This window comes from Coturnix japonica, chromosome 9 (assembly GCF_054131305.1).
Source record: "Coturnix japonica strain WE chromosome 9, WE-NBRP24, whole genome shotgun sequence".
NCBI classification, from domain to species: Eukaryota; Metazoa; Chordata; class Aves; order Galliformes; family Phasianidae; genus Coturnix; species Coturnix japonica.
The window spans coordinates 5070074-5089455 of record NC_140671.1 but is presented as its reverse complement, the minus strand read 5'-3'; the positions used below and the strand labels follow the sequence as shown (position 1 = coordinate 5089455).

Below are 19382 nucleotides of genomic sequence, written 5' to 3'. Positions count from 1 at the left end.
CTGGCATTGCCATGCTTGGCCGAGAGCGAAGACAGGCCGAAGTGTGGTTTTATCACTGCTTAAGTAGCACTGTTCTTCACTGCCTTCTACTAAAATGCTTTGAGCGAGATTTAGAGATATTAAAAAATAAATGTGAACAGAGTAAGAAAGCTGCAATATCTTCTCCTGAAATCACAGGCTCGACTCATCAGAATTTCTCAAACTATATTAAGGTTGAAGTTACCAGTCCCAAGAGGGACATTAACAAGCATCAATCCTTCAGCAATGAGTTTAAAATAAAATCCCTGCTCTCAATCAACTGAAGCAGTAATGTGTAACATTCCAGCAGGGGAAGGAAACAAAACAAAAATACCCAAGAAACAAAATACAATCCTTAAAGGAAAAGGTGTAATATTTCTCTTTTTTGTTTGTTTTTCAATGGATTTAAGCAGCTTACTACCTAACACTGACATCAGTTCCATCAGAATACTGTGTTGTCCAACCTCAGCACTGCTCAGCAGAGTCCACTGTCCAGGCATTATATTAACTGAGAGTCCCAAATCCAATCCTGCAAGAAAATAAGAGCATCAGGGCTCAAGATGCTGATACAGTACTGACAGACTTAAGAGTTTAACCTTTCTTATAGAAAACACCAAGGCTACTTTCAACTTACTAACCTCTAAGCTAAAAGACATGTAAGTAAATAGATTTCTGTCAGCCTAATTTTATCATGAGGGCTCATTCTCACTGTTTCACTTAATACAATCAGCAACACAATCACGGTCTGTTCAGTAAATTCGGAGAATAATGTCATGTAAAACGTGGAAGGACAGACTGTTACAAGGTAAAGAAATGAAGAAACGTATGCTCTGCTTTAAGTAAGCCCATCAGAGTGAGCCAATTCTTACAGCCAAGAGAGGCACAAGGGGCACCAAGTCTCTTAAAAAGACTCCACCCTTCAAAATCCCATTAGCAGATAAAAGCCTCACAAAGGGAAAGACAAACGCAGGGATCCCAAAGGGGTGACTTCAGCACAGCTAATGTTGAGACGAGCCTTTGTCACATTTCAGAGTTACAAAAGGGATGGTACGGTGCTAGTCCTGCTCCAGGAAGACTTCCACTTACCGTTTCCCCAACTCCAAGCTGAGTTCAGGTAAAAAAAAAATAGACATTACAACTAATTTCTTCCAAAAAATAACCTTTATTGTTTTTTGTTGTAAATATAAAAAAATGCATTGCACAATATAACAGACCTACTGAAAAGTGCTACATATCAACAGCACAACAGACGTTGTGTCATGCAACAGAAGAGGAAACCTAGGCAAAGCAAAAGAACAACCTGAAGTCCTCAAACCTCCAAGCTTTTTCTTCTTTTGAACAACAAGAATTAACTCCACTCGCTTAAATACACTTAAATACAAGATTAGAAGAAATTAAGCAATTTGTTCATTATATTGTTAATTAAGAGGATTACTCCTAACTGATACCTTTTGATTCAAAATTCTGTTCATGTTGGAAATGTTCAGATATAAAAGCAAATCAGACAACAGCTAGAAAGTCTTTCTATTATGTACCTGGGCGTATTTCCTTGCAATTGAACCAAGTTTTACAGATCAATCTACTTTTTGGTACTACCACTTCTGCTCTAACACAGAAAATAAGCGTGAAATCCATCCAAGAATGATAGCAAAGCTGAGGCCTTAGCTGATGTTGTAGAAACAGTATTGGGGTCCCATACAAGAAAGCCTTCAAAAGTGAATGATCTCTGAAATGGAGGTATATAACTTGAAAGAGAAATAGGTAAGATAACAGGAGTTCTACTACTCAAAATACCTCCAAGTCATCAAGAGCTGTCCACATTCCTCTGAGATTGGTAGGCCCTAAAGCACCTAAACCTTCAGATTTTGGGTACTTTCCCTTGCAACAAAGGTGCAAAGGAACAAGTTAAAAAAGAAAGAAATAAAAGGCCAATATGGTTGACTATCAACACTATTTTAGCAGTATCTTCTATCTGGGAGCATACTGGACGTGGAACAGCTTCCAAACAATTTGGAATAAAAAAGCATTATGTAACTGAATGTTTTAGTAGCAAGATTCCTTCTCCTGCTCTTAACTGACCTTCAGAAGTGGTAAGACTTCAAAAGCAAACAAAATGCAACCACTCCTCTCACCTCCATCATGAGAACACAAGCATACACAGGCAAAGAAAGAAGATAAACCCAAGGATGCAAAGTAAAGGGGTGCTACCTTCAAACACCGTTTGACTGCCCTTTGACTGTTTGTGCAATTCCAGATTTAGAGATTTAAGTGTCTTTATCTTTACTAGGTTTTGGTCAAACTTCTTGGTGGGTACGTCCCTGTGTACAAAGAAGTCAGCAAGAATGAGGAGATTTTTTTCCATACGTATATACATACACACCCACACACAATTTTTCACAACCCCAGTTTCAGCACACAACCTCCAAAATGCCACGCAGACAACACGCTCCTCTTAAAACCAAGGAAATCCTTGCTTTGCCATCTCACCAAATTTTCCACGTAGTATCAAGTCAGGGGTAAGAATGTAAGACTTGCACCAGATAAATACAGGACCCCAAGATATAAGGCACAGGTGGTAGCATTCTAGTAAGCCTGCCTTGAAGAAAGGCTTCCCTGGTGGTCTAGAAAAGCACGGAAGAACACAGCAATTGGATCAAATGGTATTAATTGAAAATCCAGCTTTTGTGCAGAGATTACACTCTCCAGATGAAGCAAGCCCTTGTCTCTGTCTCTACTACTAATTTCTTCACTATCATTTGCTCCTGGACTTTCCCTGCTTATTCCTCCTGTTAACAGATTTATACACTTCCTTTCAAGCTCATCAGATAACAAGTTCCTTAGAACTTCTGTGTGGGGACAGGACCCTCTGCAGTGTACCAACTAACATAACTCAAGGTCAGAAGGCACCACTAGACAACCTCAATTTGACCTTGTGTGTAGCACAGGCAAGAAATACATAAATACTTTATATATTTTAATGAATATGAGTCATACTTGCTCATATGGGAATTCTTTGTAAGTCCAGGAGCAACCAACTGAAGACAGATATGCATCATCTGTAACTCTGTGTAGACTATAGGCACAGTGTGTTTTGCTTGCTTAATGTACTTTGGTGATCCACAGGAAGTCAGACTTCTTAAGTCAGAGAAGAAAGTGGTATCGAGTTGTTCTGGTTTTTTCTTTTTGTTGTTTTCCCTTTTTTTTTTTTTTTTGTTAAAGCTGAAATATATTATTTAGAGTCCTCAGTCAGGAAGACAGAAAGACTAAGCAGCTTAAATATACAGCAAAGTAGGAATCTAGGCAAGAATTAATACATACGTAGTCAATTCCTTTTCATACCAATCCTCAGCACTTCTAATGTGCAGAGATGAGATATATGATAGCTTTATCCTCCTGTTTCCATATGAAGTGAAATCACAACCCTCACAAAACTAATGGGTAAGAGAAAAAAGAAATCTGATTTGCAATAACTGAGTGATGAAAATACACTGAATCACTGCTTCAAAGAGTCACCACATCATTTCTGGTAATTGCACTACGTGGAAACTATCTTTTCACTACTCCTTCCCTCCCTCCTACACTCTTGCCTAAGTAAGCAATCTCTGACTTGATTTTCTCCCTTTACACTTTGTTAAGATTTGTGGTCTTTTCAAAATGCCACGAGCTTTTTTTTCCTCCACCAGAAATTATTAAAATAAGCACTTTCCCCTCCAATTGTAACCAACTCACAGTACAATGAAGGTGATGTTTTTTTCCATCCACAACAAAACCATTAATGGGTAAAAGTTGCAGCAGTTCACTCATACTTCCCACCCTCCCAACTCCTTTAAGGTCCCTTTTGACTTCCAGTTCACTCAGTGAGATTCCAACCATTAAGATCTAAGCTCAGAAGTCACCATACTTGCCTGGGTTTTGAGGCATGGCTGCGCTGCACACTTTGCTTGTTGAGACGTCACTGCTACAACTGCAACCACAACTGCAGGTGTTGGTAAAAACATGGTAAAAATCAGGCACAATCACTGCCTGACAAGCAGGAAAATAATGCAAGGGAGTCACTCAGAACGTGCTCATCTGAAAAGTATAGCAAAAACACTAGTGGATCTTTCCTGGACTATTTGTCTAATGAAGTGTTTCTAGAAAACCAGAGACATATTTTTAATATGCAAATATGCACATAGATGTCTAGGCATCTCAATGTGACAGCCCAGTAAAGAACTTGGGGGACAATCCCCAGCGAATCAGAGTTAAGTGATTTCACTGGCATCAGGTTCACAGTGAAAAAAAAAAGAAGAGAATTAAAGTACTAATTAAAAAAATTATTTTACACTAATTCATAGAATCGTTGAATGACTTGTGTTGGAAGGAACCTTAAAGATCCCCTAATTCCAATATATTTTATCCAGATGCATCCAAAATAATGTTACTAATTTGATAAAGACTGGGATATGGGCCCTCCCTAGAAAAACTAGTTACTAATTGCTCTAACAGTCTTTATACACTGTTTTATTTAATCACCACCCCAGAAGTCCCTTTCAGCTCCCCCACTCCACAACTCACAGTACCTCTGCTCCAGGAACGGACCCTGCAGCTAACTTTTGGTGTATTCTTCTTGTTAAAGTCCTGCTCACACGTAAGAAAACTCTGCAATGAAAGCCAATAGCTGCAACATCTCATGACAAGAAGGAAACAAACCCAGCACTCTCCATGCCTAGTCTTGATCCCCAAAACTTACTGCCACTTTTTAAGGTTTGTCCCACTATGTGGGAAAAACTGGGCTCAACACAGCGTTACTGACTCCATTTTTGAATGTGTAATTTCCAAATTTTGTAGCTACTCATCATATTTGCACTGTGGTAGCCTGCTCATCACCTCCACACAGCCTGTTTTTCAAATTGGCAGAAAACTACTTGGAGGAGGTACCAGGGAAACTTCATCCACACTTTGCACAGCTCTGAAATATCAGAATCAAGTCAGGTGTGGAAATACGCAGGTCACAGGATCGTTCCAGACCAAAACATGAACAATTGGCCAAAATGAATATTCCAGCGTCATCTGAGGATGGACAGATTATATCAACTGTAACAAGGCTCAGCTTACCTGCAGCAAAGGACAGTTACTTGCAGAGACTGCAACAGAGAATCATTATACAGTATTTCCAATTTTAAACACATCTTTATATGTTTTTAAATTTATATTGAACGTAACTGTCCCATACAGACCAAGCTTGGCTAAGTCCTTCAGGCTTTTTAAATAGAAGGCAAAAAGAGCAGGCAGAGAAGACAAAAGAAACTAAGAACTGGCTATTAGCTGGTATGGTTCGCTACAGTTTCTGTGATAACATAAAAGCCAACTTCTTAATGCTCAGAACTGAAGTTCTGTTTTTGAAGCACTACAACACTTATCTATAGATGTGTTTTATACGTGCACATTTTATGAGGAAGGCAGATGAACTCCACAGAGTGCAAGAAAACAGTTTACAGATTAAAGGAATACAAAATTCATGTTTCTATCCAGACTGTAGAATCTGCAAGTTAAAACTGCTTTCTTGCACTTACTGCAATATTACTTTATTGCAATGGCTATATCAGGAAAAATAACAAAAATGAACTGCTTTATTTGCTAGAAGGTGATCATATGCAATGGTACGCTCATTAAAATTAAAATACACAAAACAGCCTGAGATTTTAATTCTAATATTTTCCACAAGTTGACATCACTGACAGATTTTTCTTCTCCTTTGGTTTTTAACATGATCTTGTTTAATTTTAATTTTTACCATTCAAGTAAAACAAATGGAACTGAAGACCAGAAAACAAAATAAAAAGCACATTTTGTTTACCAAAACTGCAAGTATTTTTCCCCTCCAAGGGAACATTCTTTGATGTACAGGATTTACACTTCAGAGAACTTAGCACTTGAAGCTGTTTTCCAGAAAGATGTTCGTTGCATTCAGATGCATGCTGCATTGATGGAGATATATTGCTGCCTGCAGGATTGAATCCTGCTGTATTTACCTGAGCTTGGTGTTCTCACTTAACGGAGTAGAGCACAGCACTGAAGAGGAGTCAAGACGTTACGAACAACGTTGCATCACACTTCAACAAACTCTGAAGGCAGAACCAGATGCTCCAAACGACGTCTTGATGATGGAGAGAATTCTTTCTAAAGTGCACCAACTGAAAGGAGACTCACCAGGCTGCTAGACTGGCATGTTCTCCACCCCTTGTAAAAGTAGCTCCTTGTCTTTGGTTGTTAGGTTTCACCAGCTGTTTCATTCGTCCTGCTGACTGCCTCCGTGGCTTGCTCTGGCAGGCGTGATGGATCTGACAGAATTGAGGTGCTTACACTTAGCTGCCGAAGGCTGCTCAACACCACTATTAAAAAATAAATAAATAAAAGCCAGAGAAGTATGAAAAAGCCTTTAGTCTTACTGCAAACAGTTCCATGCAGGACAGCATGCAAATTCTGTAAGGTTGTAAAGATGACAGAATTACTAAAATACTTCTAAAATACATGCATACTTGCACATATGGTAACAATAAGATGTGTAAGAACTGTGCCCAGAGAACAAGGAATAAAGGAATACTGTTAGGCAGTTCTAACTGTGAATGTAAACAGTTGCTTATTTTTACAGATGTAAAGAGTAAAAAATGATGCCCAAACCAATGGTCATTTTAATGGGATATACAAACTTCAAAAACCTTTTCCTTCATGAGACAAATTCCAGTGCTAAATTTTACTCCAACTGATGTTGAATATTTGAACCCTAAATGCAGCGTGAGACGATCTTGAATTACTGCTTGATAGAAATTCACTTACTTGGCCTCAGAACAGGGAGGGAACAGTGCTGATCCAGCCAGGCTATTGCAGTTTGATTCAGATCTTTAAAGCTTGTTGTCGAAACCATTCCATTGAAGGACTCAAACAATGGCTTAATAATAATGCTGAACTGCAAATCATCAAACGTTAAGGGTGACAGCAAAGAAGGCGTTCAAAACATTCTAAGGGAAAAAATACACAGCTCAAACTGCAGGGAAAAATTTGAATTTCAGTTGCTAGTTCTACCAATATTGGTTAATTTTTGTAAAATTCCTGTATCTGAGATCAATGATATCCTGCGAATCAGCTGCATGCTAAGAATTATCAGGTTCTTCCTATAGCTTTCTGTAGTTACTGACTGCAAGGATGGGCCATGAGCTGCCAATAATGTTCCCTGCAGTAAAAGAGAAGACAGAACTCTTACCCTGTAATGTATTAACATGTATAGAGCATCACCAAAAGCCTTAGTCGGCTGCATCTCTTGGGCTTTCAAAACAGTTCACTATAACACTGATGTGGTAACTCACCAAGTAAATATACCTATAGCTTAGAAACTATTATCATACAATTAGCTTCTTAAAAACTCATCTGAAGACTCAGAATTTGTGGTTTTACCCTGTTATCCAAGATGGGATTTTCAGACTACAGTCAGCATTGTGCGAGAATGCGGCCAAAGTGATCTCCATGTTGTCATACATTCCTATCTTCATCACCATGGCTAACAATCAAGGTAGGTCCAGAAACTGCCTGGAATACTCTAGGGGATTTACATGCGGTTATGGACTTGTACAGAGTGACTGTACCCTTCTGCTGATATTCTACTATTTGTTAAGTACTTTATCCTTGGACTATCTCCAGTAGCCCAAGAACAGATAACTCATTTTCCTCTCATAAGCATCAGAAACCACAGTATTCTCATATTTGTAAAGAAACTGCTCTTCTCTCTCTTACAGTCATTTCATAAGGAGATTTTTAAAAAATACCACTCACCTCTCAATCCTGTAATTTTTAGTGCATGACATTCAGAAATATGTCAGCAGCACTTGAGGTTTCTATCCAGTTGTTGGACAACTGTCCCCTCAGAGCTACAAGGAGAAGCTGGGAAAGACTACTTAGCCTGTCAACCTTCTGTTTTACCAATAGCATTTCATACTACAGGCTCAACTACAGTTTTTATTGTTACATTAAAATTCTGCTGATTTTTCAATAAAGTGTACTTTTATAATTCACTTGAGACTGCTTCAGAGTTAGAACAAATCCTGCCTCACAACAACATATAAAGTATTTCCATACATAGATGTGAATGAAGGATCTGGACACACATTACTTTAAACAACATGGTTGAAAGTCAGAGCACCAAAACCCAAGTTCTTGCTTCAGAATATGTTAGTATCAAACCTCAGGTTTAGCAGGTCAATATGAAAGGATACAATCCAGAACTTCCAGTTCTGGAGGGTATTATTTCTTACGTACTCATCAAACATACTCCTTATGTGGTCAAACCTTTGCCGTGTTACTGGAACACCAGTAGCAGGGAGCCGCTGTTGGCAAGAACTGAAAAGAAGATCTGAGGTCAGAAACTCCACCAGTAAGGACAAACTTCTTTTATAGACTAAACTATAGCAAGAGAAATGTGTGCAACCCCAGACTGAGATGGTTTCCCTCTGCGTGACCCCCTACTCTGAATTTGTTTGTTACAGTCAGAAATACGCAGTTTTTCAATCAATTGTGTTTATATTCATGCAGCAAAGCAATTTTTCAAGCTGCTACAAGCTTGAAAACTCCTTTTTACAAGCAACATCACTGAAAGCAGAGCATAATAGAACAAAGTAGTTTTTGGTATCCACTCAGAAAAAGGCACATTAGGAGTCAAGTTAAAAGTTACAGACTAACTCCTGAACAGTGTTAGAGAACAAAATGTTACAAAGACTCTTAAGAAACAGATCAATTTAAAATAAAAAACAAACAGAAGTTATCATACTACTTCTTTTCTTACTTTTTCTTTTTTTTTTTTTTTATAAGAAAAAGAAAGGTTTTGATTTGCTGTTGAGTCTAACGCAATGCCTAAGCCTAACACTTTCATATATAGAAGAAAACTCACAGGGGTTCTCAACATGCTTTTCAATAGCACATAAACTATCATAAACCCACAGCGTCACACCAGGAAGGTGAACTGACTTATCAGTTACGTTCAGTCAGCAACATGCTCCATGATTCCAATTCCTACGTAATCAATCATATCACTTCCAGTAAAACTGAGTGCATGAGGAAAGAAAAGTGCAGCAAAGCCATCATGAAGAGTAGGAGCATTTCATCGCCCAGTGAGTCTAACTTTAAATAAAAGAATCATCACCAGCTCCTCAGAATTCTATCCAATCTAATGCATCTTTTCTGATGCTGCCACTGTTGTGCATTCTCACTCAGAGCTTGCTGAAAATCCACAAGATTGGCTACCAACGCCCGTCCCATAACAACTTCGGTTTTTTGTTTGAAAGTTGGTAGCACTTCGGTACCCATCTGTTGTTTGGCATGACATCTGAGGCAAACATCCCCTGCTGTTAGCCAAAGCAACATTCAAGCTGCTCTGCTTCATGACAGAAATCTCCCAAAATCTCACATGATGGCAGCGTTTAGCTCCTCGATTTCTTCCCGAAGGCGCCTGGTTTCCTCTTGCATCTGTGTTCTTTCCTGCTGTAGTTTAGCGATATATTCTACTGTTTTCTGGAGAGTGATTGCATGGCTGATCTAGACCAAACACAAACATAGAGCTCACTTTCTGGAACAAAGCTAGATGGATGAAGAATTTGCTTCTATCCTGTGGTAACACCCAGAAAAGCACTTCAGCACCTTTTAATTTCCTTCACCCTGCCAAAGCACACATAGGTACACAGAAACACTTAATACTGAACTCCTCATTTATCTGACTCCCGTCTGCACACTAATACAGAGAAAATGGCTGCAGAGGTTGTTTTCTTCCCCAAATCACATCTTTTCTATTTCTGTTGAAAGCAATATATTCAAACCGTTTGTTTCATTTTTGATCCTCTATAAATGCTGGCAGTACTGAAGGATGATCTGCACCAGCTGAAAAACTTATTGTGCTGTTAGAAACATTGTTCCTGGCTGACAACTTAGTCTGGGAAGCCTGAAGTTGTTCAAAACAGAAGGTATCACGGCCCAGCTATCACCAAAGGAGAAAGACAATGTCACACATCCTAAAATACACTTTCAGTTCAGAGGAAAAAATTAAAACCCTGTACTTCAGAAATAAACATCACTAGCTTTGAAATAGGCTATAAAAAAAGCAGTGAGATTCTGATAATTTGTTGCCTATACATAGAAAATAAACAATGTAAACACATTCACGTGATAATAAGCTTTCATATTCTGCACATTACAGGAGGCAGAGGTATTTAAAGGACATTCAGAAAGTTGCTGTGCAGAGAAAGCTGTGTCTTAATGACTTTAGTTTCAATTTAGTGAACTAAGATTAACCAGCATCAGAGTAAGTTTTTAGCTTGACAAGGCGAAGGGACTTTTTTCCTCTGTAAATCTACGCACAAAAAAAAACAAGTGACAGAAAAACAGAATATGCAAAAGGCTGTGGGTACAAGGGCAAATTCTTGAAGGCAGAAGGGTGATATCAGATGTCAGGAATGAAAGAGGGGTTTTCAAAGCAGCCTAAAATGGTCAGACTCCTAATTGCACTCAGGAAGTAACAGACTAATAAGTGTAGCAAGTTTTAGAAATTTCAGTGGACATTTTTGGATATGTGTGAATGGTAACTGCAGTTGTACAGCATTGCCCTGCCATGCTCTCAGCTGTGGTTAACACAGCATGAAGCCTCTGCTAACAAACCTCTCAAAGATATGTTTATTAGCTCAGGCCAACTGTCAAGGTATATTTTGCCAGTTCAACATCTTATCAGCAGCATCTACACCTGGCTTCTGGCTGGCTCATCGTTCAGGCAGAACAAGCTCACAGTACTGACTGGACACAGCTTTTCAAGTCCAGTTCTGGGGACCAGAACCCCTCCAGAACAGGTATTCAGTGTCTTCACTGACTAAATGGCATAGTCAGTCAACAGTGGAGAGACAGTAACTATTTTTCAGTGTGGCTTTCTTAAACTCCCTACTAAACCACTAGTGCTGCCAAGTTACTTACCGACTTGGAGTTTGCTGAAACCAAGCTGTTCAGGGTACTGCAGCCAATCCTGATATTAAACCTTCGTTTCTGTTCTGATGAAATACGCTTCATTCTTTGAGTCTGTGTGAATAAACAACAAAAAAAAAATGTTTTCCTTTACTGTTCTACTGCTACTATTATTTCTGCTATTCAAGCCCACAGTGTCATTTTTGTTGAACTGCAGCATTCATTGTCTTCCAAGTCCAAGCCAGAGGATTATAAACTTGCAAATGATTTAAGTGATTAAAAAGAAACATGCAGAGTGCTAAGTTCAATTCTAAACCTTGTAGAACTTCCTTCAAAATAAAAATTCCTACTCAAGACTCTTAAGTGCTTTTTTTCCTGATGTCAAATTCTGTATTTTAGGCATATAGTCAGTTAGGATCTTGTTGAAGTCTTTAAGTTTAAAACAATTCCTATACTTTTTTACCTAATACATACATAAAATGTGTATTAACATTGATAGGTTTTCTAATAAAAAAAATTAAGAAAAATCCACAATTCTGGACTACCCTGAGGATAAAGACTTTGTCAGGAATTAACATTTTCCTTGTACTACTGTACTATTAGAAAACCTTAGGAGAAAATAAGGGGTTTTCTCTTTGAGAATGCATTTTCCACAGAACAAGGCTTTCCAAGGACAGCCCACCATTACCCCAATTGACAAGTAGGGAAAGCAACATAGTTAAGTAGTTCAAGTTTTGCCAACCTGAAAAAATAAACATTACCAAGCAATACAGAACTGTTTAACTCAACTAAGAATGCTGAGGAGCAAGGAAAGTACATCTGGAGACAGGGAAGTAACACTTCCTCTCTCATCTTTCAGAAGAATTACTGTCAATACACACGCAAAGCAATTCCTGCTCACACAAGTGTCTTCAAATAGCCGTGAACCGTGAACAGCCATCGCGCCCATCTCTCCACAGCACCTTTTCTTTTAAGAAAACTGCTCCATCTAGTGGCTACTTTCCCTACTATTGGCCTGTCCTAACAACCTGTTCCTCAGAAAAAGAAGAAAGAAATTCACCCTATTTTACTCCTGAAATATTTCACAGCTCTAACCGTAGAGTTTTTGTAGCTGCTTCTCTGTAGGACTGCAAAGCACCACTGGAGACATGTTAACTCGCTCAACAGGTCAAGAACTCATCTTAAACTGAACAAAGCAACACAGATGGAACATAAGCCAAGCCCTCAAGCACAAATATTCCGCTGTTCCTGAAGCACAGCTTACTCTGAAGTCCACGCTCAGATACCAGGGGAAAAAAAGTGACCAAGGCAAAGAAAAGTACCTGAAAGGACAGAATACACACCTTAAGTGCAGCCATTTGAGAATCAATGGCAAGTTTTCCTGAGCAGCTGTTCTGAGGAGACTGTGGACTGGGGCTCTGCTCTGAGGTGCAGGGGGAAGCCTGGCCAGAATTCTGACAGTCTCGGCCTTCATAAAAGAAGAAAGACAAGTCATTAACAAACAATATTCAGCAGCAAATACAACTGTTGTGAAGACTCTATTTGGAACACAACTGAAATGGAACAGACATCTAAGTTATATTCATTGATAGAGCAACCACATGCTACACATGGTAGAAAGTGTCAAGATTTCTGGAAGAGTTCAGTATTTCAGGACACAAGGCAAACAACATCCTGAATAGCAATAAATCAAACTCCTTTCATATCCACACAAACACACACATAAAATCAAAAGCACACAGGATCCAATTCCACTATGGTATTAGACTCCCCCCATTTGAAGCCATAATACCCAGAGACATGGGATAATACTTAATACTTAAGCCATCTATCAGCAAAACCAGCGTATCTGTCTAAAACTGGCCCAGATACTGCTCTATCAACTTGCACACGAGGAGTCCTTACACTTACCTACCATTAATGACTGCATCTGAGAGTATCCCATCATAATTATAGTTAGATACTGAAAAAAAACTATTCACGCTTTCTACAACAATGTATTTCAATAGAGTTTAATTAGTCCTTTGTGAATTAGAAAGGAACCATTTACAGAAAGTACAAAGTTATACTTTGTGGGAACACCGCACATTAGTTTAAGAAAAAATTGTCAACAGTTGGATGCAACTGAAGCAGGAGGGTAGAAGAGCCCCAAAACCTTTTCCTTCAAGAATACTGAAGTCTTCAAGGCCTATTTACACCATACCTAATCAATGGAAACACATCTGCACCGTGCAAGGGAGAGAATGCTTGCACATTTATAACTTACTAGGTGTAGGTGAGGGAACTTGTGAACTGGTACTGTGGGAAGGGATTTGCTCTCCTTTCACCAGCACATCCTGGACTACATTAGTAGAGAAGAGGTGTGAGACTGTGGACTGGCTTTGCTGGCTACTTGACGCTTGTTGTGCTGGACCAACCAGAATGTTACTGCGGAACTCCGCCACCCCAGGAGCCTGGGAACAGCATGGAGGAAAAACAAAGAAAAAGGGAAAGAAAGAATGAGAGAAGGAGAAAACAAGAAGGAAAAAAGAAGTATTTGTTACCTTGTCTTTCATTAAAAGTAACAAATTAATACACACCTACCAATCTGATGACATGAAACTGCTAACTTAGGGAACTGTCGGGCACTGAAGCCAGACTCTTGGCAGGAAACCAGAATCCCTTCAGAAATTATTAGTGTAACAACACAGCAACAGCACAACATACTAAAATCTAGTTCCATCTTTCTGTATACAACATACTGGATAACCCACTCAAACTCTAGGCACACTTTCCAACCTGTAAATAGAAAGACAAGTGCTTTCTACCTTCTGCATGATTAATTAAAAGCAGAAACCATCCCCCCTAGAAGTACAGTGCTCCTATTTGTAATCATATTGTGAGGCAGAGGCTGTTAAAACTAGATAGCACTTTCAGGCCCACAAAGTACTTAGAAATAAGCAAACATAATGTAGACTGCACGTATATGCTGGTAACAGTTGAGAATTGGTGCATTAGTTACCTCTTGAGCACATTATGGCTCTAACAACTTACAAAAACAGACCTTAAGAATACGGAACATTTTAAAAATTCTCCTTACTCTGGCAATTCCAGCTGGTGCAATTGCAACATTAGACTGAGACATGGCAGGCGACAAAATCCCTTCTCTTTTTAAAGGTGTGGGAGTTACAATCACAGCTCTGGACTGTCCCTGAAAGGCAGCTGAAGAACACAATTAAGTTAGAATAGGTAACAAGACAAAAAAAAAAAAAAAAAAAAAAAAAAGGAAGGTGAAGATTATTATGTATGAAGTTATGAAAACACTGGGCACTGAACAGGGGAACGGGCACCTATGCTGTACTATTTCACTGCCAAACTTAGTTGTGGTGGTCCAAAAGGAAGTGAAAAAGTACTAGGAAAGCATACAAGGGGTGAGGAACAAAGATGCACTTCATATACCAGGAACAAAGACTTTCTGACCACTAGAGTTGTTTACAACACTTTACTAGGTAAGTAACATCTTGGCTGATGTAAACAAAAGGACTTGTGCTTAATAAGCACTACAGACAGAAATGTTGCCAGGAACACCTGCTCAGTGACAAGCCCTGGCTGACATACCTACTGCTTCGTAAAGCCTAATTAAGGATACTCCTCATAGGAAGGTTTTTTTTGGACTGTTGTTGCACATTCCAGGAAGCTGAGGTCACTCGGATCCCAGCCAGCACAGGTTTGAAAACATAATGCAATAATTTCAAGACAAAGTTTGCCGCCTGTCCTGCTCTAGTCTTGAACTTTCCCGCTAGAAAAACCACAAACAAAACCTTCTCTGCTCATACATGTTATTCTTGCCCTTGTGAAATGCTAATGTCCCCAAATCACACCCAACATGAATTGGTTCTCCTCACCCAGTCCTGCTAAGCACTGCTGATTTATGGAACCATTTGTGGGCACATATCTATGCTTCCATCTGAACCAAAATCATGGTCCACTTCAAAAACTGCTCCCTAACTGTACTCTGCTTCAATCAGTTTCAGGCAGGCTGAGATGAACATCAGAATATACTCAAAGTGTTCTATAGTAATATATATTAACTGTATTGGTACCCTAGTGTTATAGGGCATGCTGGCACAAAAACAGGCACAGTGACCTGCCCAGGACAACCAGCTGAGACAGAGAAAGGGATAGGCCTGCCATTCCCCATCTCACACAGTCTCCTTTGCCACATAACTGTGTGGCTGAATGTTTTGAAGGAGAGCTAAGAACAGCATTAAACACCAAAAACAAGTTTTCAGTAGCACAGGAGTTATGCAGAGCTCTACTCAACCCATGTGCTGATGCAACCTATACAATCCAGTAGAAATTTTATGAAGGAAACACAATCCCAGAGCTGAAAGCCTCCCTGTGCGTGACCTTTTTGACAAGTCAGCTCTGCACACACACAACCAGACCGCCTCTAATTCTCCCAGTCCAGAGCATCCCATTGTAGTAAAGCCACATGCCAGTAGTTTGGAGAATCCCTGGCACACCACACCCTCAGGAAGCTGTAATTTTAATCACTATGTAAACCAAGAAAAACAAGGTGTTCCCCTCCTGCTAGTTCCGCTCAAAAAACAATGTTACCCACCGTTTTTTCTCACCTGGGGTGATGAAGGCATTCTTTAACACTAAGGACACTGTTTCAGGTTTCGGAGCAGATGCTATTTTTTGTGCCTGTTTGGGCCTCGTCCCAGCACTGGCCAGGGGAACAGCTTTGGGGAGTGCAAATGTCAGCTGGGACTGCAGCTGTGGCCGGGGCTGCCCCTGCAGGACAGTAGTCTGGAAAGCCAGGTTACAAGGCACTCCTGCTCCTGGCTGTTGTGTTGCCAGGACAAGGTTCTGGCTCTGGCTGAAGGTGGTGGCAGGGGCATTGTGCGTCAGCGTTGCAGAAGCTGTGTGGGTGATAACTGTAGATTCGCAGAGGCCAAACTTCTGGGTTTCTGGTGCTGCAAAAGCAGATGGTGGAGTGCTTAAGCTAGTATTCAGAGGCACTGCTGGCAACGGGGACTGGTGCTGTTGCGCTGCAGGTTGAAGCAGTGGCAAAGGTGTCTGAAACACTGGCAAAAAAGTCTGCGGCCCACTCAGAGATGAGTCAGGAGCAAAGTCTGACGGCTGGATGAAAGATCCCCCACTTCTGATGCTGGAACACTGGTCAGTGCCAACATCAGGAATGACAGGAGAAGGTACTGAGGAAGCAATCAGTCCATCGCTGATGTTCCCAGATGGAAGTGTGTTGGGCAGTGAGCCTGATGGTAGGACAGGAGACTGACAGAAAAGAAAAAAAAAAGGACAGATTCAGATGCAGCCCCCTCAAGCAAAAGATCTTTTGCTCACGTTTAAGCTGTACATGTCTGCAATGAGGCTGTTTTAAACTCTGAGGTTCTCCCTTACCTGAGAAGAATGACTGCTGCTATCTGTTGTAGCTGAACTGACAGCAGACACAGAAGGGAAATAAGCACTGGAACGACTAGGTGTGAATAAATCTGAAACAAAAGAAGTCACCTATTACTTTTCTTCTTCTAATATTTATGGTACAGCACCATACCATGAAATACTAGAATTCCCAAGAATAGCAATATTATTTAGCAAGGAACAAAACCATGAGATTTTTATTTTATACAGCTAATTCAGCAATACGCTGTTGTCTTCTGGGAAAACTCATCTCCTTAGGACAGACCTCACTTCTCATGCAAGCTGAGGATGAGGCAAAAAAAACCAAAAAACCATAATACTATTCAAAGTTGACCCCTATATAGATACTCAGGAGCTGATTCTCAGAGCAGGCCCAGAAAACTCAGTGATCTGATGCAGACTGAACAGAGGCCAAACAAACAGATGCCACTTTTGACTTCCACATTTTGTGTTACCTTTGCTTAAATCTCTTCTTTCTAAAGAGTGTAGCTATCTGCAACATTTATCATCTGTTTAACACTAATTCTTAAACTAATCAAACACCAGTTCCTAAATCACTGCAATTTTTAAGAAATTAATTGACTATATAGAAATTTCTTACCCTGAAAAGGCTCAAAAGTGTCCATGAAATCAAAATTTGGCTGGAGAGGAATAAGCCCTGGTTGGATCATGTCCGCATTTCCTAAATGCGCTGGAAAATTCACGAAAGAGAGATCAGATTGTATCACTTGAACAGTAATTCATGTAGTAGGAATATGGCACTTAGCTAGAACACCAAGAGATGCTGCACAGCCTGACTTGCTTGCTCCCAACCTCCTGTCCTGCCCCTGCTGCACAATACGTCAGTTCATTGGGAATCACAACTTGAACACTAATATCTTAAAGTAAGCCATTACCCATTTTACTTAAAGTACACCTCATGTAAACTATAGTGGCTCTGGAGTTGCTCAGACAGCTCAAACTCCTACACAGCAAGGACAATGCACCATGGACATCTGCTCTCTTATTAGTGATTCAGAGCCTTCAGCAAGAGGTAAACAGAAACGCACTGCTCTTGGGATTGTTTTTACAGGAGATGTGACTCTCACTTTTTCTAAAGGACATACCAAAAGGTTTGGAAGCTAGAAAAAAACAAACAAATAGAACTGCTTTAAATAACAACACCTTCATCATCACAGACACTAAATACTGCTCCTTGGGGATTTATTCAGAGCAAAATTTGAGGGCAATATCAGGAAAAGTGGAAAAAAAACCCACTAAGACAGAAATGAAATTTGGATGATTAACTGGGATTCAGTAACCTATGAATTATTCAATAGCTACATTATCTGACTTATTTTAATCTGTCATCTAAGTAAGATACGATTTCTTAAGCAAGACTAGAAAAGCAACAAACAAGATTTCTCCTAGAGGTTCCCACTGCAAAATCAACACAGCTAACAGCCAACAAATACCTATCTCTCTGGGATTTGGCCAGGAAACCAACTGATGTGAAGACAGTGTGGAGAACAGGGTGTCGGTGAACTCAGACATAAGCATATCTGCATCCAAGAGGCTGCCCTCCTCCATAGGGACAGGGGTTTCTCTGCCATATCTTCTTTTTTGCCAGAGAACCACATCATCATCCTGCCAAAGGAAAAGAAGAAAAGTAAGGCCGTGTAGACAATGCTAAAGCATTCAGTTACAGAAATATAAGAACAATCTTCACTTTTCAAATGGACTGAAACAGATCAGTGGTACTTATAATAAAACTTCAGCTTACAGATTTGAACAACAAAACACTTCTACAGAAGTTAGAGTGTGTGCTAGCCAGTGTGGGAGAGATTTTTGCCCCAACAAACATATGCAGACTAGCAATACATAAGACAAAATAACTACAGCAATATTTTCTAGTTTTACTGAGTGTATGTATATATTTGCAGCTACACCTTGCATAAAGATTTAAAAATAACACACATAGCAAAAACTCAAAGCAAACAACTCCTATCTTGAAGCATAACTGAAACGGAAATTTACTTAAACTAACTTCATATGAAGTATCTTTATAAACCTGTGGACATTTTTATGCTGTGAAAAATACAATATAAAGTGACTTTGCTTACTCTTCCTTCACTAGGGCCAACTTTTTTTTTTTTTGCTGCAGACTAGAAGCAGTCAGGTTCTTGTGGCTGAGTCAGCACACAGCACTAACAATGCCAAAATACCATGGTGGCACATTGGGGCTCACGGTCAAAACACCTGAATTCTGTGAATTTGGCGCAGATCCAGATTTATGTTCAACTCCAAAAAGAAAAGTCAGAATAACACTTCTGATAATTTCATATGCCTAAAGCAGATTTGATGGCTTTATAAAAATTTTGCTTTTATGCTAATTTATAGTACTGTTGTTCTTCTAAACACCTTGCCATTTTTTGGATCCTGGCATGTTATGTGCCAGTGTTGTGACAGCACAAAGATCTGCAACGTGTACTGCACACATCCTCATATATTCAGTTACACAAGCAAGGAGGTAGTGCCAGTTATGACTCAGTAACAAGATGTAAAAGCGTGCCAGTTCTCCAGGAGATTGATCTCTCTGCACATCCAAAGTTGCTTCTCATTTGTTCTGTCACAGCACTTTAGATTCAACCTCTCCTTTATCCAACTTAAACTAGAAATCTTACATTGCTCTTTATGGTGCAGAAGCATTAAGCTGTCTGACCTTAATTAAGACTTCAGCAGGATGCTTGTCTTTAGATTTTAATCAGTGCAAGCTACTGCATGTTACGGCTTTGTTACTTATTGCAGCTTCTACAAGCTTAAGTGCAGCTACTTTTCTCTGGTACCACTTACCCTGACCAAACTTGACAGATCTTCATCTTTATGTTTCTGTAACTGCAAAAGGAGAAGAAAACAGATCTTGAAGTCAGAGTGCATCCTATACATATCAGTAGAAGACCCGACTGCAGAACTTGCAATATCCAGTC

General features: G+C 39.7%; 1 protein-coding gene across 4 annotated transcripts in view; it reads right to left on the bottom strand.

Moving 5' to 3' along the window:
* Window positions 1-3842: 3842 nt before the first annotated feature.
* Window positions 3843-19382, bottom strand: part of MLXIP (MLX interacting protein) — a 39960-nt gene continuing 24420 nt past the window's right edge. For 2 of the 4 annotated variants that reach the window (XM_015878343.2, XM_085555744.1), the window contains exons 5-17: window positions 19249-19290; window positions 17871-18042; window positions 17018-17107; window positions 16396-16487; window positions 15606-16269; window positions 14069-14190; window positions 13256-13442; window positions 12333-12457; window positions 11002-11103; window positions 9455-9582; window positions 8268-8391; window positions 6838-6967; window positions 3843-6392 (exon numbers count right to left, since the gene is read on the bottom strand). In XM_015878343.2, coding sequence (XP_015733829.2) covers window positions 6271-6392; window positions 6838-6967; window positions 8268-8391; window positions 9455-9582; window positions 11002-11103; window positions 12333-12457; window positions 13256-13442; window positions 14069-14190; window positions 15606-16269; window positions 16396-16487; window positions 17018-17107; window positions 17871-18042; window positions 19249-19290 — 2100 coding nt within the window. In that variant the 3' untranslated portion in view covers window positions 3843-6270. Of the gene's footprint in view, window positions 6393-6837; window positions 6968-8267; window positions 8392-9454; window positions 9583-11001; window positions 11104-12332; window positions 12458-13255; window positions 13443-14068; window positions 14191-15592; window positions 16270-16395; window positions 16488-17017; window positions 17108-17870; window positions 18043-19248; window positions 19291-19382 lie in introns of all 4 variants that reach the window. The other 2 variants (XR_014949077.1, XR_001558563.2) reach the window with 2 other exon arrangements.